This window comes from Sorex fumeus, unplaced genomic scaffold (assembly GCF_029834395.1).
Source record: "Sorex fumeus unplaced genomic scaffold, SorFum_2.1 ptg000079l, whole genome shotgun sequence".
NCBI classification, from domain to species: domain Eukaryota; kingdom Metazoa; phylum Chordata; class Mammalia; order Eulipotyphla; family Soricidae; genus Sorex; species Sorex fumeus.
Window position 1 is genome coordinate 7452059 of NW_026606136.1, and position 24238 is coordinate 7476296.

Consider the following 24238-nt stretch of genomic DNA (forward strand, 5'->3'; position numbering starts at 1 on the left):
ATGTTAGTAATCTCTTATACTACGGTTTTATGACTCCAGGGTGAAGTACGGCAATCTTCACACACTTTCCTCTAAGGAAAATTTATTGGATCAGTTTTAGCAGACGATTCATAATAAGCAATACAAAATGATTTGGGTTCTGCTTTGGGGGATACGGATTGGGATTTGGGGTGGAAACATTCAAAATATGATGGTGGGAAGGTGCAATGGTGGTGAGATTGGTGTTCGAATATTAAATGTAATGAATTATTGTGAACAACAATTTTACAAAAATAATTTAATTTTATAATTTGTTAATTTTTATCAAAATAAAATTTAAAAAATTAAAAACATCTTATCAAGACATCTTTTTATGACATCTTATTATCTCATTCCTACTTTGGACAAACTTGCAGGCTATCGAATGTAGCCTGCCCACAGGGCAGAGTCTGGCAAACTCCCCGTGGTGTACCAAATATGCCAGATACCAGTAACAATGATGGGTCTCATTCTCCTAGAGAGCCTTGAATATAATCTCAGGGCTAGGATGAAAGAGACGTTACTGGGGCCTGCTCGAGGCAATCGACGAATAACAGGATGATGAATGAATGAATGAATGGTATGGGATGAGAGCGATACCACAGTGCTAGGCATTTGCCTTGCACACAGCTGAGCTGGGTTTGATCCCTGGCGTCCATTATGGTTCCCTGAGCACCACCAGGAATGATCTCTGAGCGCAGAACCAGCATAAACCCAAGCACTGCTGGGTGTGGCGTGTGTGTGTGTGTGTGTGTATGTGTGTGTGCCTGTGTGTGTGTGTGTGTGTTCTTGGCTACGTTACAGCCATGGTAACTGATACACAGATGAGAAAATCCTATGAAGGGCAAGTATTCTCCTGCATCAGGCACCCACTCCCTGCTGGGTTTTTCTCCTTTCTGACTGCAGGCTCTTGGTGCTTACCCTGTGAGAGCAACATTTTCCGAAGTGGCTTTTGTAGTTGCTGCCACAAACACGTGTTCACTCTCCTTCCACCCTCAGCACCAACTTGGCTGAATGCAGGCGTGCCCTCAGCTCTACAGAAGTCATCACCAGCCCTGGCTGCGGTGTTTCTGCGGCCAGTCACCACACGGGCAGACACTGTCCCCTCAGCTGGACGCCGGGAGGAAGTGCACAGTGTACATGGGACACCATGAGGGGTTCACTCACTGCCAAGGGCTGGTCCCATCACCTCTCTTGCCCAGGCACCACACCATCGGTCACCTTCACTGTGTCAGCAATGAGTGCCAGAGCGATAGTACAGGGGGTGGGCACTTGCCTTGCATGCGGCCAGCCCGGGGTTTTATCCCCAGCATCACACCTGGTCCCCCTGACCCCCACCATCCCCCGTGGTCCCTTCGACCCCCACTATCCCCCATGGTCCCCCCATCCCTGGCATCCCACACGGTCCCCCTGATCCTTGGCATCCCCCGCGGCCCCCCTGGTCCCCGGCATCCCACAAGGTCCCCCCCCATCCCCCCCATCCCTCCTGGTCCGCCCAATCCCACGCATCCCCCACGGCCCCCTGATCCCCGGCGTCCCCCACGGCCCCCTGACCGCCACTGGGAGTGATTTGCTCACGAAGCAGTGAGGCTGCCCTGAGTTCCTAGCAGTCCACCTGTGTGTTCTAAGGCTGCTCCCCCCCACGACCCCCTTCCCGCGGCTACACGTGCAGAGGCAAAGGGTTGGAGCCGCGGAGTCAGCGGCAGTGGACAGCCTGAGCCCTCGTGCAGTGATAGCCAGAGCGCGGGCTGCACGGTTCCAGGCGAGCAAGGCCAGGAGCGCGCTCCCACGGCCTCACAGGGCCACTGCGAGGGGACCTGGTGTCCCTCAGGATGGCGCAGGACAGACCGTAGACCAGCCTGCAGACGCCGGACAGAACCCCTCCACCCGCCCTCGGCCCCGCCCCTTAGCTCCAGGCCCCGCCCCAGCCTTCAGCCACGCCCCAGGAACTCAGGCTTAGCATTAGGCCCCGCTCCTGGCTCTAGGCCCCGCCCCAGGGTTCAGCCCCGCCCCCAGCTCTAGGCCCCTCCTCTCGAGACCTTCGCCCCACCCTCAGCCTTCAGCCACGGCCTTGAGCTCAGGCTCTAGCCCCGCCCCTGGCTCTAGGCCCCGCCCCGGGCCCTCCGCCCCGCCCCCAGCCACGCCCCATGAGCTCACCCCTAGCTCTAGGCCCCGCCCCTGGCTCTAGGCCCCGCCCCCAGCTCTAGGCCCCTCCTCTCAAGACCTTCACCCCGCCCTCAGCCTTCAACCACGCCCTTGAGCTCAGGCCCTAGCCCCGCCCCTGGCTCTAGGCCCCGCCCCGGGCCCTCCGCCCCGCCCCCAGCCTTCAGCCACGCCCCATGAGCGCAGGCCCTAGCTCTAGGCCCCGCCCCTGGCTCTAGGCCACTCCTCTCGAGACCTCCCGCCCTGCCCTCAGCCTTCAGCCACGCCCTTGAGCTCAGGCCCTAGCCCTAGGCCACGCCCCTGGCTCTAGGCCCCGCCCCGGGCCCTCCGCCCCGCCCCCAGCCTTCAGCCACGCCCCATGAGCGCAGGCCCTAGCTCTAGGCCCCGCCACTGGCTCTAGGCCCCTCCTCTCGAGACCTCCCGCCCCGCCCTCAGCCTTCAGCCACACCCTTGAGCTCAGGCCCTAGCTCCAGGCCCCGCCCCTAGCTTTAGGCCCCGCCCCGGAACCTCCGCCCCGCCCTCAGCCTTTAGCCACACCCGTAAGCAGCCGCACTAGCTCCAGGCCCCGCCCCTAGCTTTAGGCCCCGCTCCCGCAATAGGCCCCGCCCCCGCTCTAGGCCCCGCCCCGGAACCTCCGCCCCGCCCTCGGACTTTCGCCACACCTGAAAGCAGCCGCACTAGCTCCAGGCCCCGCCCCTAACTTTAGGCCCCGCCCCGGAATCTTCGCCCCGCCCTCAGCCTTTCGCCACACCCGTAAGCAGCCGCACTAGCTCCAGGCCCCGCCCCTGGCTGTAGGCCCCGCCCCGGAACCTCCGCCCCGCCCTCGGCCTTTCGCCACACCCGTAAGCAGCCGCACTAGCTCCAGGCCCCGCCCCTGGCTGTAGGCCCCGCCCGGAACCTCCGCCCGTCCCCGGCGCGGTGCGGGAGCGCGCCGCCGGCCAGCGCGCACACCCGGGAGGTCATGTGACCGGGGGCGGGGGCGGGGCGCGCGGCCACGTGACCCGCGCGCATGGCGGCGCCCGCAGAGGCCGGGCCGGGCCGGGCGGGCGCGCGCTTCTTCTGCACGGCGGGCCGCGGCCTGGAGCCCTTCGTGCTGCGCGAGGTGCGCGCGCGGCTGGCGGCCACGCAGGTGAGCGGCCGGGGTGGTCGCGCCGAGGGGGCCGGCCCCGCGGGACCGGGGTTCGGGGAGCGCCGAGGGCTCGGGCTCCGGGGCCGAGCCGGGCGGGAAGGGCGGGGGCGGGGCCGGGGCGGGGTCAGGCGCGGCGCTCCCGGTGCCCGCGGGCCGTCGTGCCCGGGCTCCGGACTCCCCCGAGCCGCGTGCCCCGTCGCCCAGCCGGGCCGCGACCCCGCCCTCGTGCGGGCGAGGGGTCCGTTCGCGAGGGTCCCGCCGCGTCGCTCGGGCTCCTGGACGCCCGCCCCGCCCGGACCGGGCTGGCCCATTGTCCGCCCCAGCAGGACGCGGGGAAGGATTCCTGCCCTGCAGAGGCGGAGCCCGGGAGCCGGCATGCACGTCCCTGCCGCTGCCCCCGACCGCCAGGCCTCCTGGGGGCAGCAGGTGACAGGCCGAGTGTCTGGGGAGCCTGGCACGTGCATCTCGCCCGCAGACTGTGCTCTGTGTCAGCAGTCGTGGCCACCCGAATGCACACACACACGCACACCCCTTACCTGCAAGACTTATCTCAGGTGTAGCAGTTGCACACTCCACATGAGCTCACACACATTCACACACACACGCCGCCACACAGTCACACGCAGAACTGCAAGAGTGTGATCTCAGTCTCAGCATCCACTTCCATCTGCCCTCATGGGCACCCCCGCCGCGCCCCACCACCCTCGTCTCTTTCTGATAAAGCGTGGACTCTCGCGTCCCACGGGCAGTGTGATCCCAGAGTGTGTGCAGTGAGTCCCTGGGACTGTGAGCCACACGGCATCACCACAGCTGAAGCTGAATGAACGCCTAGGCCTCGAGCCCCCTCGTGTTCCCGCGTCGTGAACTTCGCTTTTGCTTTTCAGTTCTTGTGTTTTCCTGTCTCCGGACTAGAATAAGACCCAGGCTCCGCGTGGCGCTGAATCCCCGTGAGTCTCTTTCATCTCTTTCCGCCCTGCAGTGCACACGGGAAGCTGTGCCAACAGAGCAGGGCCCACTGGGCAGCGCTGGGTAGGCCGTGGTCTGGCCTGGGGCCCCTGATGCCACCTCGTACAGGATCCACCCCTTAAAGAACCGAACAATCCTTGGCTCTGCGCGCTCCCTGCTTCGGGGCTGTCTGCAGCCTTGGCCGCCCTCGGGGCCAGGAGACCAGGTAGTTGTCTGAGTTAAAGTCAGTGAAGGCGAAGGAAAAGGAGAGGCTGGTTCCGTTGCAGGTGCCTGAGACCAGGGGACACAGTTGCAGGTGGGAACTGTGGACTGCAGCGGGGAGGGGTATGTCACGGGACGGTTTGGGCAGTGCTGCAGGGGGTCCTCGTGGAGGCACAGAAAGTGCCCAGGAACAGATGGTGGAGGCAGAAGCCAGTCTGCAGACACTCAGCCAGGAGGAAAGATGGAAGCCCGCAGCGCCCTGAGGGAGGGACAGAACGGGCTCTCGGGTGCTGAGGGGCTGCATGTGGTGCCAGGGGATGAACCCAGCTGAACTGTGTGCGCATCAAGTGCTTCACCTCTCCTACCGCTCCAGCCCCTCGCCTTGATCTTTGTGTGGCTTGAACTCATGAACTTTAGAAGAAAAGCCAAAATCCTGCTCTCCCAACTGATTTCACTTTATTTATTTATTTATTTTTTGCTTTTTGAGTCACACCCAGCGATGCTCAGGGGTTAGTCCTGGCTCTACACTCAGGAATTATTCCTGGCGGTGCTTGGGGGGTCATATGGGATGCCAGGGATTGAACCCAGGTCGGCCGCGTGCAAGGCCAACGCCTTACCCGCTGTGCTATCACTCTGGCCCCTGGTTTCACTTTAATACAAGCTTTTTCCCCATCTCAAAAGTAGCGCCGTCCTCCCGTTGTTCATCGATTTGCTCGAGCAGCCACCAGTAACGTCTCCGTTGTGAGACTTGTTTTTGATTTTTTGGCATATCACGGGGAGCTTGCCAGGCTCCGCTGTGCGGGCGCGATACTCTCGGTAGCTTGCCGGCCTCTCCGAGAGGGACGGAGGAATTTAAGAAGTAGGAAGCATCAACCAGCTGGATACCTGGGATTTAATTCTGAATGCAGGGACTGTGGGAACTGTCTGAGGAAGTTTTCAGGTCGCAGGACTCGGCATAAAGTAGACCATGGTGCCACGAGTTCCCCGGGGCTCTGTGAACAAATGTGGCGGCTGGTCGGCGGGACTGCAGGGACACAGCTGGGTCTCAGCTCTCCCCACAGCACCCCACTGTCTAGAACAGTCTTCAACCACTGGCCAGTGTGCAGAGGCGGAAGCAGGCGTGTGCGGGGACCATCAAGGGAAGGCCCGCGTGGGTGTTGGAGTGGAGACAGGGATGTGGCCCTGGGTTCTGAGGCCACCTTTGGCCCTGGTGCACCACCACGTTGCTCTTACGCTCACAAGTCCTGACCCAGCCTGCCGTGTCCCCTCTCAGCCTGGCACTGCTCTGGGCTGTGACTGCCCCCCACCCTCACGTCTCTAGGGGCACTCGCTGTCTGAAACGCTTCCCTTGGCCTTGAGCTAGTGGGGGGTGAGGAGGCACCTCCCGCTGGGCCCATGACCACATCAGGGGCATCGCAGGTTCAGGTGTGCACATGTGTGGGCACACGTGTTGTAGGAGTTGGCATCTCGTGCCCACCCTGGGCACCTGCGTCCTCAGCAAGGATGCGACTTCCTATCTCTGCTTTTGTGTTGTGAAGATTTCAAAACCAGTTTTGCTATTCAGTTTCTGACAATAAACTCTGAAAAAAAAAAAAAGAGAATTGTTTGTTTGTGTATCTGTTTGTGTGGTGGGGAGAGTGGGCCAGACCCAGGATGCTCGGGGGTGCTCCTGGCTCTGCGCTCAGGAGTTACCCCTGCTGGGGACCAAATGAGATGCTGGGGGTCAAACCAGGGTCGGCCAGGTGCAGGGCAAGGGCCCTCCCTGCTGTGCTCTCTCTCTTCCCGAACTCTGGAACATCTTTTAAACGCTTCTTGACAGCTGTTGGTTCCTGCTTCTCAGCACTGAGACGTGGGGGCTCCAGGGTCCCGTGTCACCCCCTGCAGCCTTGACTCCTGGCCCTGTTCCTGGGCCTGGGGAATCTGGGTCACGTCGCCGCTGTCTGTTCTCTCTGGGAAGGGCGCTGGCCGCCTGCGCCGAGTGACATCAGTCCCTTTGTTCCTGTCCCCAGGTTGAATACATCTCGGGAAAAGTGTTCTTCTCCACCTGCTGTGGCTTGGACATGCTGAAAAAGTTAAAATCTGCAGAAAGAGTATTTCTGCTCATCAGAAAGCAGCTCCCACTTGCTAGACGTCGAGGTACAGCATCTGCGCCTGCCTCTGCCCCCCCGGCCCTCCCCCGACTGTGTAAACACACAAAGCGGGGCGCAGCACACAGCGGCGGTGGCTCTATCTCTCCTGCCGCCCGCGTTCGGTAGTCTCACCCTTCTCCCACCCAGGGGAGGTCGATGGCGATGGTCAGTCGGAGGAAGGAAATGAGGGCAGGCTGGTTGGTATTAGTTGGTATCCGTTTGTTCTGATCCTCTCTCCATCTACACCAGTCTCTCTTCTCTGCCTCTGCCCCTCCTCCTCTCCTTCTTCCTCCCCCATGCTACTTCATTCTCCTTCTCCATCCCCCTTCATCCTCCTTCTCTTCCTTCTGATCTCTGCTTCTTCCTTCTGATCCCCTTCTGACCCCCAGCCCACGCTTACAGTCTCATTATATCTCTCTCCATGAGGAATTGGGGGAACAATTACACATAGGTGCAGTCACAATCAATAGGGGTAGAAATCAATAGGGGTAGAAATCTTAACCTCAGGGAAAGCCGCTCCTAGGACAGATCCTTCCTCAGCAGGAGGACCCACCCTAGAGCCGAATCCCAAGGGTGTGTTTCTCCTCTCCTTGTCCAACAAGTATATAAGAATATATAATATAAATCATTCTGTATGGATACAGTAAGAAATACCTTAAACTTATAGAATTGCTCTCCTAGGGCCATCTCGATCTCAGACTGCAATGCTCAGGCCAGATAGTCTTTCCCACCCCTAGCAGGATCCTAGTCTTGTCGTTACCTTTGGATCACGACAGCATTTGTCTATGATCAAACTCTTAACTTACAGTTAAGAATCATGGCGCTTTGGCCTGGCCCATTTTGATGCCAGGGTAGCTCACCGCTTGCCCTGGGTCCATTCAGTTCCTCGTTGGGACCCTGCTTTTGGGGTGTTAGGAACTAAGGGCAACTGAGGCTAAGTCGAGAAAGCAGATGCCCGGGAGTGAATAATATTCATCGATTGCCTCGAGCAGGCCCCAGTAACGTCTCCTTCATCCTAGCCCTGAGATCATATTCAAGGCTCTTTAGGAGAATGAGACCCATCATTGTTACTGGTATTTGGCATATCTCCCGGACAAGAACAGTGCAGTCTGCCCCCGCCTGGCTGTTCCTCGCCGGGGCCCCTTGGAGGGGAGTGGGTTGAGATTTCCTCCCCGCCCCGACCAGGGCTCCAGCAGCCGCAGACCTCCAGGACCAGCCACCACCATGCTGAGACCACTCTCCGCACACATGAAGGTACTGGCAGAGGGACAAAGCCACGCGGGTTCCGGGGCCGAGCTCTCCCAGCCTACTCGGATTGGAGTCGAGCATCCTCCACCCAGATCCTCCAAATTCCAGTAGGTGGGGGTCACACCCACCAACTGGCCCCCTGGCGCAGTGTAATCCCATCAGCGGCCAAGACTCAGAGACTATAAAATTCAGCTCCCAGAACTGCGCGGCCGCTCGACATCTTATCAGGACATCTTTTTTATGACATCTTATTATCTCATTCCTACTTTGGACAAACTTGCAGGCTATCAAATGTAGCCTGCCCACAGGGCAGAGTCTGGCAAACTCCCCGTGGCGTACCCAATATGCCAAATACCAGTAACAATGATGGGTCTCTTTCTCCTAAAGAGCCTTGAATATAATCTCAGGGGTAGGATGAAAGAGACGTTACTGGGGCCTGCTCGAGGCAATCGAGGAATAACAGGATGATGAAATGAAATGAAATGAAATTTGGCATATTGGTTACACCAAGGGGAGTTTGCCAGACTCTGCCCTGTGGGCAGGCTACATTTGGTAACCTGCCAGTTTGTCCAAAGTAGGAATGAGATAATAAGATGTCATAATAAGATGTCGCCTGGCCGATCTGGGTGGAGGATGCTCGACTCCAGTCCGAGTAGGCTTGGAGATCTCGGCCCCGGAACCCGCGTGACTTTGTCCCTCTGCCAGTACCTTCATGTGTGCGGAGAGTGGTCTCAACATGGTGGTGGCTGGTCCTGGAGGTCTTCGTCTGCCGGAGCCCTGGTCGGGGCGGGGAGGAAAGCTCAACCCGCTCCCCTCCAAGGGGTCCCGGTGAGCGAGGACAGTCAGGCGCGGGGGCAGAAGACTGCGAATAATATTCAAAGCCAATCGAATCCTAAGTTACAAAGCATAATGTTAACGGTCTTCCTGTATCTATACAAAAAGGATATTACTTTAAGGTAAAATGTTCATAAGGCATAAGGAGAGGAGAAAAGCAATATTTCACTCATACACATAAAATCATAGATTTCTGGGAATCTGACCTTACAAATTAACAGAGTCCGATTAGGGGGAAAGCTGATTAACTGGGTGGGGAGGAGAGCACAGGGAAGACTGTTTACAGATAAACACAATGGAATGGAAGTGCCTCAGGAGCACTGTGATGGGTGTAACCAGATAAACCTAAGTTCCTAGTGGAAGAAGGACAAAGCAGTGTCACCCTACACCCGACAGACTGTGCTCTGGGGTCCTGGCCTCTCAGGGCCCTTCAGTGCTTCTCGTTAACTCCCGAGCACCTGCCCCCGCTTTTGTCCGACAGTGCTCGAGAGCCTGCGCTTATCCTTCCCAGCATGAATCAGAACTCGGGGCCGCTTTACAGTGGGAGGGTGTTTGCCTGGTACTCGGCTGACCCAGACTTGATCCCCGGCACCCCCGCACAGTCCCTGAGCCCGCCAGGAGTGATCCCTGAGAGCAAAGCCAGGAGTAAGCCCAGAGCACTGCGGGTGTGGCCCCAGAGGAAACACAAAAACCCCAAACCTCTTGCAGTTGCACTAATTTAGATCCAGAGGCTGGAGTAGCCCAAAATAGCTTTACATCCACCGGTCAGTCTGTCTGCTGTACCGCTGGGGGGACGGGAGGCACACCTGGGCCGCTTAGGGGCCACTTTCAGCTCCGTGCCGGGGGAGGCGGTCACTCCGGCAGTGCTTGGGGACCATGTGGTGCCCAGGATGCAGGAGGGGCCCCACCAAGGGCTGGACTCCAGCCCCCGTGTCTCCCTGGCTCTCCTCGCACACTTTTTAACTGATAAGGCCCGGATCACCGAAGCCTGTACCCTGCACAGGAGTCATAGGTCAGGTTCCATCAATGAAGGCGGAAGTGTAGACACTGCATCAGCCGCCGAAATATAAAAATGGCCTGTTGCTGGAGTTTGTGATTTAATAAAACATAAGTAGAGGTGCTTAGAGCCCGGGGACGATAATACAATAAACTCTAATGCCTCAGTATGGGAAAAACTGAAGTTTTCTCTTTCTAGGGAAGATACTCCGTGAACTGCAAAGCCTTATAAGTGACGACCCGGAAAGTTGGTTGGGTGCCCTTTCAATTTGGAAGGATCTCCTTGAAGCTGATGCAGAAGAAGAGAAACTTCCCCGTGGCCACGTCAACGCCCCGAAAAGGAAAGCGGGGCGCAGTGAGGACACGGGCGCTAAGAGACCGAGAGCAGAGGCGTGGCCGGCGCCAGCCGCGGGCCCGGACGACGATGACGGGCTGGCCCCCGCGCAGGTGGCCGGGCCGCAGGGGCAGCAGCGGGACCCCGCCAGGCCCGCGGGCGCCCCGGGGGGCCTCACCTTCCGCGTGTCCTGCCGCTGCAGCGGGGCTGTGGGCCAGGCGTGCACGGCGCAGGTGAGCCCGGCGGGTGGGCGCCCAGAGCACGTCCATCCCGCGGGCCTCTGTCCCTCCCCCTGCCCGGGACCCTCCTGGGCCACCCCGACCGGGGCGCGGCGCTGCAGAGCAGCTTCTCGGTGGGGACTGTCCCCGGGGGCTCCACGGGCCCGTGCGGGCGACCCCAGCGGGACCCTGAAACCCGCTCGCTGAGTCGTGAACCCGAGCCACCGCCACCTAGATGGCCCTTCCTCGGGCCCTGCCACTGTGCTCTGCCCTGCAAAGATAAGAACCGGGTGGCCCAACCCGGGCCAGTGCCCGCCCGGCACGGAGTGGGCGGGGTTTGGAGGGGCGGGGCTTGGTGCACAGAGTGGGGTGGGCGGGGTTTGAGGCAGAGTGGGCAGGGTTTGTTCACTTAGTGGGGGAATCTGGGCTGAGCCGGGCTGGCAGGAGTGGGCGGAGTTAGATGGGGTGGGCGGGGCTTGGTGCAAAGTGGGCGGGGATCAGCGCGGGGTGGGCGGGGTTTCGTTCACATAGTGGGGGAATCTGGGCTGAGCCGGACTGGCAGGAGTGGGCGGAGTTAGATGGGGTGGGCGGGGCTTGGTGCAAAGTGGGCGGGGATCAGTGCGGGGTGGGCGGGGTTTCGTTCACATAGTGGGGGAATCTGGGCTGAGCCGGACTGGCAGGAGTGGGCGGAGTTAGATGGGGTGGGCGGGGCTTGGTGCAAAGTGGGCGGGGATCAGTGCGGGGTGGGCGGGGTTTCGTTCACATAGTGGGGGAATCTGGGCTGAGCCGGGCTGGCAGGAGTGGGCGGAGTTAGATGGGGTGGGCGGGGCTTGATGCAGAGTGGGCGGGGATCAGTGTGGGGTGGGCGGGGCTTGGTGCAGACCTACAGTCCGGCCCTTGCCCACAACCCCTCGCCGTTTTCTGCCCTTTTCTGCTTCCCCTGTCTAACTGCAGCTTTTCCAGGAAGCGGGGCGAGTGCTGGGCGTGGCCCTGAAGAAGCGGTTCGGCTGGAAGGCGGACCTGCGGAGCCCAGGCGTGGAGGTAGGGGGCTGCAGGCCCGGGCCGGGCTGGGAGGGGGCTGGGGCGGCAGTGCCGGTGGCGGCTGGTGTGAGGCACGCAGCGTTTCCTCCCTCGGGAGCAGGCCGGTGCAGAGGGTTCTGCAGCCTCCCTGTGAAGGCGTCTCACCCACGTGGGTCGCTTGAGTGGGGCTGTTCCGGCAAAGCTGAGCCAGACCTTCCCGGGTGGCTGCAGTGCTCTGAGACAGCTGCAGAGAGGGCACTGCACCGGGCCAGGACCCGGCTGCTGGTTCCAACCGTGCTGCGAGATTCTGGACGGTGCTGGTTCTGGACTGTGCTGGCAGATTCAGGACTGTGCTGACAGATTCTGGATGGTGCTGGTCCTGGGCGGTGCTGGTAGATTCAGGGTGGTGCTGGTCCTGGGCGGTGCTGGTAGATTCAGGATGGTGCTGGTCCTGGACGGTGCTAGTAGTTCAGGACCCTGCTGGCAGATTCTGGCCAGTGCTGGTTCTGCATGTTGCTGATTCCGGACTGTGCTGGCAGAGGCTTTGTTGGGGTTGCGGGACTGTAGCTTTTCTCTGTTTTCAAAGTGAGTTGGATGAGATGACACTGGTTTTAATCAGAACAAAGTCAACACAGGCCTGGGACGCCAAATCCTGGCTTTTGAGGAGGCTCTTCACTGTGCCATCTCCTGCATTTGACCATTTGCGTCTCCTGCATTTGACCAGCAGTTTGGTCATTTGCATGATTCGCTCTTTTGTTCCTGAGTGGATTGGATGGTCTTCGAACTGTCGGTCGGATGGGAGGGGGCCCAGGAAGCTTGTCTGATGGCCCAGTGGAGTCACTCCAGAGCAGCAGCCACTCCTCCTGGCCTGAGTCCGAGCGAGCTGCTTATGTGAGGGTCGCCGTGGGGCTGAGTATCCGCGTCCAGGTACCAGCAGGACCCTGAAGCTCCTCGAGCCTCACAAGCCGGTGAAAATGACCTCTTCTGCCTCTGCTTCCCGCTGGAGGATTTGGCTCTTCCACCTGGGCGCCCGGCGGAGACCACCACGGGACAGAGGGGCTGCTGGGAGCCAGCCGGAGCGAAGGGCTCTGTCCCCCGAGGTCAGGCCCAGGGCGGGGTGGGGGTACACCACCACAAACCTGAGTGCCCCGCCCTGTTCCGATGGGGACCCCAGACCCACCTCAGAGCTTTCCATGAAATGAACCCGCCCCTCGCTCTGCTCAGAGAAGTGTGGCAGGCATGTGCAAGGACCGGGTCTGAGTCCTGACACGACACGTGGCAGCATGCGGCCTGAGCCCCCAGCACCCCTCCCTTCGCGGGCATCAAACTGCCAGGCTGAGTATTTGCAGCTAGGAAAATAAGCGCATCACGTTTCTCTCGAAGCTTTCGAGCAAGGCTTTGCGTTTGCGGACTTTCATCTTGTTGGAAACCGGTTGACGCATTTTCTGATCCACCTCCGACTTCTGTATTTGTTCTTTCAGATCTTCGTACATCTGAATGACATTTACTCCGTGGTGGGAATTCCTATTTTCCGGTAAGCACCATATCCCAAGCGTGAGGTGTGGGCATCAGAAGAGTTTGTAGGATGGTGAATGTTACACTCTTTGCAGGAGAAAATGGGAGGACAGAGAGAGCGACAGGCAAACAGCATTTGAGCAAGAAAAGTGATTGTCACTCAGTCACGAGCCCACGCAGTATTCCACTGCAGTCAGACCTGATCGCTGGATTCAGACCGAAAAGTGAATTAGATTATGCTAGTTTCAAATGATTGTCAACTGGTGCAAATTTAAGCGAAGATCTTTCATCTGTTGGAATGTAAAATTTTACTTAAAGTGGGAAACAACATCACAGTTCTTAAATTTCTTCTTCAGGTCTTATTCTAGGACTGTGGAAGAGTATCACTCCTTTTATTATTTGTTTATTTTGGCTTGATGACCACACCTGGCACTGCTCAGGTCTTACTCCTGGCTCTGTCCTGAGGGCTCACTCCTGGCGGGCTCAGGTGACCTGAGGGGTGCCAGAGATGGAACTAGCTTGGCCACGTGTAAAGCAAGCGACTTACCCTCTAAACTGTCTCTGCAGTCCAGGAGAGGGGGAGCCTGTGAGCCTGAGTCCGGGAGAGGAGGAAGGATGGAGCGTGGGCCTGAGTCTGGGAGAGGCGGGGAGGATAGAGCAGGTCCTGTCATCGGGAGCTGAGAGGCCGTGAGGATGTGCCTCCTCCAAACACCCGCATACCCTGTTTGCCTGGAGCTCTCTCTCCCTTGCAGCCGAGAACAGGAGGGTCGTGGGCCCTCCACGGGGTCCCTGCTTCACACGCTGGGCCTGGCCAGGCCGTGGCCTCACTGGCTGCACGCAGAGCACGTGAGACCGTGTGCTCGGGGTGACTCTGCTCAGTGACCGGGTGCTCGGGACTGGGTGCGCCTCCTCCCCGTCCTCCTGGGGCACCCACGGGCAGACCCTGGTCCCGGGGAGTCCGGCTCCCACCTTGCCAACAGTGGACGCTCTGGCCTTCTCCCTCGCAGGGCGCCGCTGGCCAGCAGGGCCTACATCCAGACAGCCGGACTGCGCTCCACTGTCGCCTGGGCGCTGGCCTCGCTCGCAGACATCCAGGCAAGGAGACCCCACCCCGCCCTGAGGGGACCCCCGGGGGCCTTCCCTCGCTTCCCTGCTCCCCTGGCGCCTTGTGCCCCTCCTGCTGCGTCTGCTCCCGGCACTTGGGCTCTGCTCGTGCTGAGACCTTCTGGCTGTGAAACTCCCAGGCTGGACGCTGCCCCGTGCGTGACCATTTCCGGCGCTTGGGGCCACGCAGCCTCTGCTTTGGGACTTGTCCCCACCTGGGTGGGTGAGTGGAAGGGCTCCGTCCGCGTGGGAAGCTGGGTCCTCGTCAGGAAGTGCCCACAGCAGCCTGGCTCGCTGCCCCGCCCCCTGCCCGCTGCTCAGAGGGGCTTTGGAACCGAGCTGAGCCTCGTGACCTCCGGCACTGTTCGTGGTGAGGGACGCGAGCCCCAGCCAGGGCGATTGTGGTCTCACCCCTCCCCCACCGCAAGGGTCCCCTCCCCAAGCCCCCGTCCCGCAGCGCTACCCAGTTCCTTAGACAAGCCCACGGCTCTGTCGCCCTTGGAGGTTCATGGCTCCCTGCCTGCCTTCACACCCTCCCATGTCTGTCTGTCCTCCTGGCTGATGACTCAGCACAGCACTCCCCAGCTCCACCCATGGGGCGGGACATTGCGTGACCTGTCTTTCCTCACGGCCTAGTAGTATTCCTTCATCTAGATGTACCATAGGTTGTATTTCCAGCCATCTGTCCCAGTACACTCGGGTTATTTCCGGACTTAGACGGGTGTGAATAGTGCTGTCAGGTCTGGGGGCTGCAAATGTCTTTCTAAATAGAATTTTTGGTCCCTTGGGGTCGACGCTAAGAAGTAGAATTGCTGGGTCAAATGGAAGCTCAAATCTTAGTTTTTTGAGAAGCGTCTGTGCAGCTGAAGACTCTCTGTGTTGTTGAGTGCGCGTGTTGTTTTCTAAGACAATGGGGCCAGTCGGGCCCCACCAGCAGTGAGTGAGGCTTCCTTTATCCCCGCTTCCATGCCGGCACTGGTTGTTTTTCTTCTCTGTGATGGTGTGTGGCTGTACTCATTGTTTTGATTCGTGTTTCCGGATGGTCAGTCATACAGAGCGATTTTCCATAAAACTTCGACCATCTGTATGTCTTCTTCAAGGAAGTTTCTGTTCATCTCTCCACCCATGCTTTCAGTGGGGTTCTTTCACTCTTATTACATCTTTACATAAGTTGGATATAAACCCTTAATCAACGCGTGATGGGCACATGCCCTCTCCCAGTCCTGGGGGGTTTCTGTTCCGACCCCCAGCTCCTGTGGTGTGGAGGCCTTGGCTTGGTACGGCCCTGGGCGTTCTCTTGATTCCGTATGTCTCCTCGAACGTGCCTCTGGAGTGGGCGTCATGAAGGGACGAAGGGACCCCTGTGCTTTCCTCGTTATACTTTAGGGATTCAGGTCTGATATCCAGGTCAGTTCCTTTTCTTCCCACTGGCCGGCTTTTCCAGCACCATTTGCTGAAAAGTCTTTCTGTACCCGACTTCAGGCTCTCTGTCCCTTATCTCTCTCCCAATCCCTGTCCCAGGCCCCTTCCTGTGCCCTCCAGTGCCGTGGGCGCATCTTGCGCATTCCTTGTTCTGGGCTTTTCTTCACCTTGACGAGGGAGTGTGAACTCGAATGTTCCCGTGTCCATCAATAATTGATATCATTAACCATCATTCACTGGTGAATATTAATTATATGGATTAAGGTTAAAGGGGCATTAATAGTAAATGCAGCTTCTTATTCCTCGCATTTTCCCAGCAGTTCTGGGCTGGCCATGCTCTGGGGATGGACAGCGGCCAACCCTGGTCCCATCTCTCGGGGCAAGAGCCAGGGTCGCTGCTGCCTGGCCTCACGGCCCCCTCACTGTCGATGACTCCCAACCTCTTTTCTCCTCCAGTTTCTGCTAATTGGGTTGACTTGTGACTGTCGTTTTCTGGTTCTCCCTGTGGAGGGGGTGTCCATGACGGGCTGCCCCACCGATATTCCCTCAGGGCCCCCTGAGCTTCGCGCCCCCTCCTCCTGGTGGACTTGTGTCTTCACGGGGCTTTCGACCCACCTGGCCTTCGGGGTTCTGGGGTGGCAGCAGGTGGCGCCAAGGTGACTCCATTCTTCCTGCCCGGGAGCCCGGGAGACTCTCCTAGAACCCTGGACAGGTCAGGCCCTGCCAGAGGTGCCTGGCTCTCGTGGAACCACCCGGACACATTGGGGGCACGCCTGACCTCAGACCATGCCAGCTTTCCGGGGGCCTGGTGTCCCTGGGTGGTTTCAGGGTCAGGGGGCCCTATGTCTTCCTGGCAGGCCAGCCTGAGAGTGGGCACACCTTTCCAGGGCCCCGTCCCCTCCCAGGGGTGGGCTCCACTTGTGTTTTGTCTCTCACTGCTGGGTCTCAGCGTCTGCAGATAAAATAGCCCTGTCTTGCCCAGCATTACTATACAAGCAGCAAGTGGGCAGCTGCCCCGTGAGGTTTTCCTTATTATTCGGAATGCACCCTAACTGTAAACCCGATGATGCCTCTCACCCGGGCACCACCCCCTCATCATTCACTCACTGCTGTCTCCTCCACGTTTTGCTAGTATTGCTCTCACCTTTTTTTGTATCATTGTGAGATACAGTTACAAAGCTTTCATGTTTTAGTGTTGGTCATACAATGGTGAAACACCTATCCCTTCACCAGTGCACATTCTCCACCACCAAAATCCCCAATGTCCCCCCCAACCCCCCGCCCAATCCCAACCCTTCCCCTGCCTGCGTGGCAGGCAATTTCCACAATATTCTCTCTCTGCTTTGATCGCATTCCATATTTCGACACCAGTCCCACCCTTATTACTTGGAATTTTCCCACCACCACTCAATCCTGCCAAAAAGACTACGCTAGAGAATGTTTCGTGTTGCTTGTTATGGATAGTATATAATGTGGTGTGGCCACAAGAGCGGCCGCACGCTTCTGGAATTCTAAAATTGTAATAATCAGGATCTGGAGAGATCTCTGCAGTGAGCTGCTCGGTTCCAAGATTCGTTTGTGTGTCTCTGGATCGTGGCCATTTAGGAGCTTACATAGCTGGGCGGTGTGTCATGGGCGTCATCTCAGAGTCCCATCGGGGCTCGGGGAAGGAGAAGGGCCGACTCCTCCCCTGTCCCATGAGTCCTGGTGTTTGCCGCTACTGTCCCCGCCCACCTTGGGGTTTCATTGAGTTCTGGAAGATGGCGGCCGCTGGGATTTCTAGGAGGCAGGTGGAGGGACAGCACGTGCGCCTGTCTGGAATAGCCCCATGAAAAGTGGCCGATTGCAAAGTCCGGTGGCATCTCTGCAGTGGAATTGCTCTAACCTTTCCAGGCTTCCTCTGTCTCTGCTTCCGAGGGTCCCGTTACAGACGCACCCAACTTCCTCCCAGCCCCGAGTTCCTTCCCAGACCACCCCCCCTCAACTGTGGACATGCTGAGCTGCCGGCCCATGTGGCCAGGCCCCTGACCACGCTTCGGTGCCTCCCTTCTCGGCCCCGCCAGTGGGTCACCTGCCTCCAAATGTGTGTGGGGCAGGTGCGTCCCTGTGGGGCGTTGCTTGGTTTCCACAACTGGCATCCGGATACCAAACCAGCATCTCTGCTTCCAGGCTGGGGCCTTTGTCCTGGACCCCATGTGTGGCCTTGGGACAATCCTTCTGGAAGCTGCCAAGGAGTGGCCGGTAAGTTGTCCAGGGGGACGTGCCCCGCGGTCTAATGCTCCCGTACGTAGGTGCTGATTTACCAGCTTCTTGTCCATCACCCGTCTGTTGGGGGTGGTCACGCCAAGCATGACTTGCTGTTTACTGTCATCGAAAGAGACCATGAAGGGCTGACCCGTGGTCTTGTTGTTTCTTAAACTACTATAACAAACTTAGGAAAATGTGAAAAACTTTCACAGTAATCATAATCCTAACCGGCCGTGCTGATCCCCCAAATTCTTTAGGCAGCTGTAATTGTGAAATATTAACAGGTTCGGATTTTGGCCATTGGATATCATTTTTGAAAAGTGCTGTGATTTGGGGACTTTCATTTTTATTTAGTTTTTGTCTTTTTGGTTCGGAGGGTCATACCCAGTGGTGCTCAGAGCGTGCACCTGGCGGGGCTTGGGGGACCACATGGGGCACCAGAGATTGTGCACGCACCCCGCTGTACCGTCCCTCCAACCTATGAATCTGTCGTAACCCAAGTCGGAGACGCTCGTTCTGTTTCTGCCGGTGGGTTTTCCCACCCCGAGGTCCCTCGGCGCATTGGGCTCCAGCGCAGTCAGGCCCCTTCTTCACAGGATGTGTATTACGTGGGTGCCGACGTCAGTGACAAGCAGTTACTCGGCGCCTCCGACAACCTGAGGGCCGCTGGCCTGGAGGACAAGGTAGAGCTCGTCCGAGTCTCCGTCACAGGTAAGGCGTCAGGACGGAGCACCGGGGAGACGGACAGACGGACATATAGCTGGGGTCATGCAGGCCCCGGCATGCTCTGAGTCGGGGTTCCGTGACAGGGTCTCTGTATTGAGGACCTCATGTTGAAGTTCCCTTATTAAGGTCTTGTGTCAAGGTCCTGTGTTGATGTCCCGTGTCAAGGTCCTGTGTCGAGGCTTTGTGTTGAGGTGGGGGCAGCGGCCCGCTATGTACTGTGACCGGGAATGAATCTGTCTGAACCTAAGAGAGACGCCCTCAGCCCAGGGTAGTTCCAGCATCCTCGGTGTCAGGCTACTCCCAAAGCCACACAATTGGGACCGGGGCCACCTCTGTCCCCAGCTGGGGCGGGACCTGCCTCTCAGCTGCCCGCGCTCTTGGGACCCCTCCCGGCCTGCAGCGTGAGCTGCACTGGGCCAGCGGCTGTCCCCTGTGATGCCTGTGCCTTGTGGCACGGTGGGGGGGGGGGGGGGGCTTCCCCAACCACACTGTGCTGAGCTGGAGTTTCAGAGCCAGCCCAGGGCAAGTCCAGGTGAGCTGAGCCCCTGCTGGCCGTGTGGAGGTGGCCCGCTCCAGGGTGACCAGTGGTGGGGGACCAGGAGCCACGCTGCTCCAGTCCAGGCTCCCTCCGGGCAGGGAGACAAACAGTGTCTGGGCGGGAGCACACGTATGGCCGCAGCTCCAGGATCACAGTGTGCCAGAGGGACAGTGACCACACAGGGTGCCCGGGGTCTCACCCACGCAGGAGGAGGCTGCTTCCACCTGGCTCTGGAACAGCGTCCAAGGCCGCCAGTACAGTGGCCAGGGCACTCGCCTTGCGTGTGGCCAACCTGGGTTTAGTTCCTGGCACCACGTCGGGTGCCCTGAATACCTTCCAGGAGTGACCCCTGAGGACTCCCAGGTGTGCCCAGCCGCCACCTCCCTCCTGTCTCCTCTCCAGCCGTCGGGTGAGAGGGAGGGGCTGGATAGACTTTCCTGAACTGCAGGACATTTGCTTTTGCTCTTCCGTCTCCGGCCATCAGAATTTTGCTGTGTGAATTAATAAGAATGGTTTTGGTCTGCCCATCCCTGCCAAGTCCTGTCTATGTGTCCACGTGCAGCTGGGCTTGCACTGGAGGGGGGCAAGAGGGAAGCCGGCAACAGGGTCCCGGGGGGCCCTGATTGCTGAGAAGAGTCTGGAGAGGAAGAAAGAAGAGGCATCAGACCTGTCACCAAGCCCAGTTCTGCGGGTGACAACTGAGCCTGCAGTCTGGCCCCCACTCGGCCCCTCAGAGCAGATGTACATGCGCAGTCGTGTGTGTGTGTGTGTGTGTGTGTGTGTGTGTGTGTGTGTGTGTGTGCGTGCACGTGCGCATGGCAGGGCAGCGTGAGTGAAGGGCAGTCCTGGGGACGCTGTCCACGTGCAGGACCTCCCTTCTTCACTCTGGCCACTTGCCTTCCGCCCTCTTCTGGACCTGACATGTCCCCTTAGGTCCAGAGCTTCTCTTTGTCCCCAGCTGACCTGCGAATCCTCTCGGGACCTCGTCCTTCCCGGGAAGCAGCACCCACGCCCATAAAGCAGACTCGGGGTGCAACCGGAAGGCGCGTGGGTCAGCGCCGCGTCTCTGGCCTGTTTCAGAGCTGCCATGGCCGTCAGAGAGTGTCGACGCCGTGATCTCTGACGTTCCCTTCGGGAAGAAGTTCAGGCTGGGCAGGGACTTCAGGAGCGTGCTGCAGGAAATGCAGAGGTGAGGCGGCTTTGCTCCGAGAGCTTCGGTCTCGGGCCCCTTTCTCGGGGTGTGGGCACGCAGGGAGCCCCCTCCTTGGGAGGGTCAGTCCTCGTGGACCCCAGCACTGGCCACAGGGCCCGCCAGGGGTGCCTGGAGGTGCACGTCCCATACCGGAGTATGCAGAGCTCTTGGGGAATGCAGGGAGAGGGGGTGTGTGAGCAGCAGTGACCCCAGGGCCGCGGCCCACTGTAGGGACCCCCTTGGCGGGTACAGATGCCTATTGTGTCCCGTGACATGGGCTCACCTGGTCATTGCATGCTGTAGCTGTGAGGCCCGGGGTCACTTGGAGCCATGGGGCATCGGGTCTTGGCTTGACTGTAGCTGGGAAGCAGGGGACGTGGGGTCACATTGTGCCCTCATGAGCAAGGGACAACCACTGATAGTCCCATATGTTGCTTCTACAAGGAGCAAAGTCTGCATGTCCCTGACAGCCCCCGAGTGTCCCTGTCACAGCCCCCGAGTGTCCCTGACACACAGAGCCCCCGAGTGTCCCTTACCTAGACCCTGAGTGTCCCTAACACACACAACCCACGAGTGTCCCTGACACATACAGCCCCCCAGTGTCCCTTACCTAGACCCCGAGTCTCCCTGGCACGCGACTCCCTGTGCAGGCCCAGCCCTGTCTCCGAACTGCAGCCCTGGTTTTTTGCCCCATGGGAGCCCTCCCGTGGGAGCCCTTTCTGGGGACTGAGCTCAGGCCAGCCGTGGGAGTCAGTGGGCACCCTGCGAGCTGATGGGTAGTGCTTGCTTTCAGACCTCATGTGGTGTGTGGGTGCTCAGTGTCCTTCCCTGGAGCGAGACCAGCAGCCATCAGTGCTGTGCGCTGCCCCTGTCACCAGGCTCCACCTGCCTTCTGCCCTCCTGCCTGCCTACCAGCCCTGGGTCCCAGTGCAACATTCCACACCACCCCAGGGCTCCCCAGGGTACCCCCGTGGTCCCCTGCACTGTCCCTGCGTCTTCACCTGCTCCCAGCCTAGGCTCAGTCTCCCTGTGTCTCCCCCGGGTCCAGGCAGTCTTGGGGTGTCCCCAGGTGCCTGCCTTGCCCAGGCCCTTGCGGGTGGCACAACCTGAGTTTGGGAGGCTGGTGATGGGAACACGGTGTCCTGTGTGCAGACAGGTGCCAGGTGAACCCGCAGTCTCCCTCACGGGGCTCTGCTCTGTGGGAAGCTGGAGACTCGATTGTCACTGCCTCCACAGGGTCCTTCGAGTCGGCGGGACCCTCGTACTGCTACTCAGTGAAGACCTCCAGGGACACCTCAGCGGCTGGAACAAGGGCAGCACCGCACTGTCCCCTGGAGCAGGACCTGCAGACAAGCATGGACCAGCAGTGCACTCAGTGCCTGGGGCACAGATGGAGCCAGACACAGAGCGGACAGGGGTGGGAGCGGTCAGCACAGAGCCACCTCCTGGGGGCGTGGTCTGCGGGGAGGGCGTGGCCAGGACAGAGCCAGCTCCTGGGGGCGTGGCCTGCAGGGAGGGCGTGGCCAGGTCAGAGCCAGCTCCTGGGGGCGTGGCCTGCAGGGATGGAGTGGCCAGGACAGAGCCACCTCCTGGGGGCGTGGTCTGCGGGGAGGGCGTGGCCAGGACTGAGCCACCTCCTGGGGGCGTGGTCTGCGGGGAGGGCGTGGCCAGGACAGAGCCACCTCCTGGGGGCGTGGTCTGCGGGGAGGGCGTGGCCAGGACTGAGCCACCTCCTGGGGGCGTGGTCTGCGGGGAGGGCGTGGCCAGGACAGAGCCACCTCCTGGGGGCGTGGTCTGCGGGGAGGGCGTGGCCAGGACTGAGCCACCTCCTGGGGGCGTGGTCTGCGGGGAGGGCGTGGCCAGGACAGAGCCACCTCCTGGGGGCGTGGTCTGCGGGGAGGGCGTGGCCAGGACAGAGCCACCTCCTGGGGGCGTGGTCTGCGGGGAGGGCGTGGCCAGGACAGAGCCACCTCCTGGGGGCGTGGTCTGCGGGGAGGGCGTGGCCAGGACAGAGCCACCTCCTGGGGGCGTGGTCTGCGGGGAGGGCGTGGCCAGGACAGAGCCACCTCCTGGGGGCGTGGTCTGCAGGGAGGGCGTGGCCAGGACAGAGCCACCTCCTGGGGGCGTGGTCTGCAGGGAGGGCGTGGCCAGGACAGAGCCACCTCCTGGGGGCGTGGCCTGCGGGAAGGACACCGCCCTGGCGCTGCCCCTCGTGGGCTCTTTGATTCTGGTGGAGCAGTTTCTTGTGAGCCTGGGCAAGACCGAGGCCTTCCTGTGCAAGTACAAGAAGGGCCCCCAGCTGGGACCCCTGCCCGTGAGCCGTGGAAGAGGATGTCTGGACAGTGTCGGGGACCCAGGTCCACAGATGACCCCACAGGCCTGAGACCAGGCGAGTGTCCAGGTTCCCTCCCTGGGCGCTGGTCTCTGCTTCGTGCCCGGGAGCCGTGACGGGTTGGTGGGTCCACGCAGGCAGGACCCCTGACCAGCTGGGCACGGGGGCTACTCTGGCTCCCTTTTTGCTAGGGCTCCGGCCGCGCCTGGTGGTGCCCAGTGGTGCTAGGTCCAGCCTGGTCTCCCACAGGAGGCCTCTCCCGGACCCCGGCTATGGTGTTTGGGCGTGTCCAGCAGCTTGTGGAAAGCGGATGTCCGCTTCCTAGCAGGATTGAAACTCAGGGATTGTGATGCAGAAACCACTGTGTTCCCTCTGCCGATATTAAACTTGGTGTTGGAACCTGCAATTTTCTTCTCCGTTGGAATGGAAACGGCTTTTATTCGTGTGCTTGTTTTACACGATCCGTGTTATGTAAAACCTGAAAGCAGCTCTGAAGGGCAGTACCGGTTCGGCCCCCAACTCGAGGGCGCTGAGGAGGAGAGAGCGAAAGAACACGAAGGAAATGCCTGGAGTTTCATCCTTCCTGACCCCTGCCGAGGACACTGCCCTGCCCAGACTGTTCCCAGACACCAAGGGCGCTGCAGGTCTCCTCTTTTTTTTATTTTATTTTATTTATTTATTTTTTGCTTTTTGGGTTACACCCGGCGATGCACAGGAGTTACTCCTGGCTCATGCACTCAGGAATTACTCTTGGCAGTGCTCAGGGGACCATATGGGATGCTGGGAATCGAACCCGGGTCAGCCGCGTACAAAGGCAAACGCCCTCCCCGCTGTGCTATCTCTCCAGCCCCTGCAGGTCTCCTCTTTTGGATGGCTTTTTGTTTGTTTTTTTTGTTTTTCTTTTCTCTGGGCCACACCTGGTGATGTGCAGGGCTTACTCCTGGCTCTGCGCTCAGGAATTACTCCTGTTGGTGCTCGGGGATCATCTGGGACTCGGAATCAGACCTGGACCAGCCGCGTGCAAGGCAAACAGCCTCCGCTGTCTTCACTCTGCCCTCTGGTGGATGAATTTCTTTTTCTCCTACCTTTTTCTTAAAAAAAAAAAAAAGCCGTTTTCCAGAGAGGGAAGCGTGGAGCCACACCTGGCAGTGCTGAGGCCACTCCTGGCTCTGTGCTCAGGACCACATGCAGTGTCGGGGATGACCTGAGCTCCCCTGAAGCAGTCACGTGCGGGGCAGGTGCTTGTTCCTGCACTGACTCCCCGACCCGCTGTAATGAGAGAACTTGACCTCGGGCCGGAAACCTGCTTGTGTGGCTGCAATGACCCCGGGAACCAGGGCCGGTCATGACTCTGTTGTGGTTTGGGGGCCACGCCCCTCTGTGCTCAGGGCTCTGCACCAGGGATCACTCCAGGTGGGGCTGGGGGTCGTGGGGGGGGCGGGGAGCCGCACACAAGGCCTGCATCCTGCCTGCTCTAGCACCGCTCTGACCGGGACTTCCCTTCCTCGGAGAGCGAGCCCTCGGTCCCTCGGGGAGCCGCTAGAACAAGGTGTGGGACCTGACCCATCCACGCTCCCTGTGGCTGCCGGGACAGCCCGAGCTCCTTCAGGGCTGAGCTGGCTTTGGTGGGGCAGGCGCTGAGACACCTGGCCAGCACCCACACTTTCCCCGCTGCCCCCTGCCCGGGTTCCGCAAGCAGGACCTTGGGAAGCAAAGAGCCCCCGTCTAGAGGAAACCCTTTGATTTCCCCCCCAAGGCACAAAAGGTCGAGGTTCCGAGCATCCCCCACCGGGCTTGGGAGCAAGAGGCAGGAAGTTGATGAAATTTGAGGCCCTTCAGCAGCGCTGCCTGTTCTGTGCAGACCCTCTTCCTGGGCTGGTGCAGTTACCTCCCGCTGCAGCACTCA

General features: G+C 59.7%; 1 protein-coding gene across 1 annotated transcript; it reads left to right on the forward strand.

Moving 5' to 3' along the window:
* The first annotated feature begins 3190 nt into the window (after positions 1 to 3190).
* THUMPD2 (THUMP domain containing 2) lies at positions 3191 to 22383 on the forward strand. Its single transcript, XM_056130565.1, has 10 exons — positions 3191 to 3310; positions 6487 to 6613; positions 9884 to 10251; positions 11200 to 11277; positions 12738 to 12790; positions 13779 to 13866; positions 17467 to 17538; positions 18141 to 18255; positions 19889 to 19997; positions 21237 to 22383. Exons 1-10 carry the CDS (start codon positions 3191 to 3193, stop codon positions 22381 to 22383), a joined length of 2277 nt encoding a protein of 758 aa, XP_055986540.1.
* The last annotated feature ends 1855 nt before the right edge of the window (positions 22384 to 24238 follow it).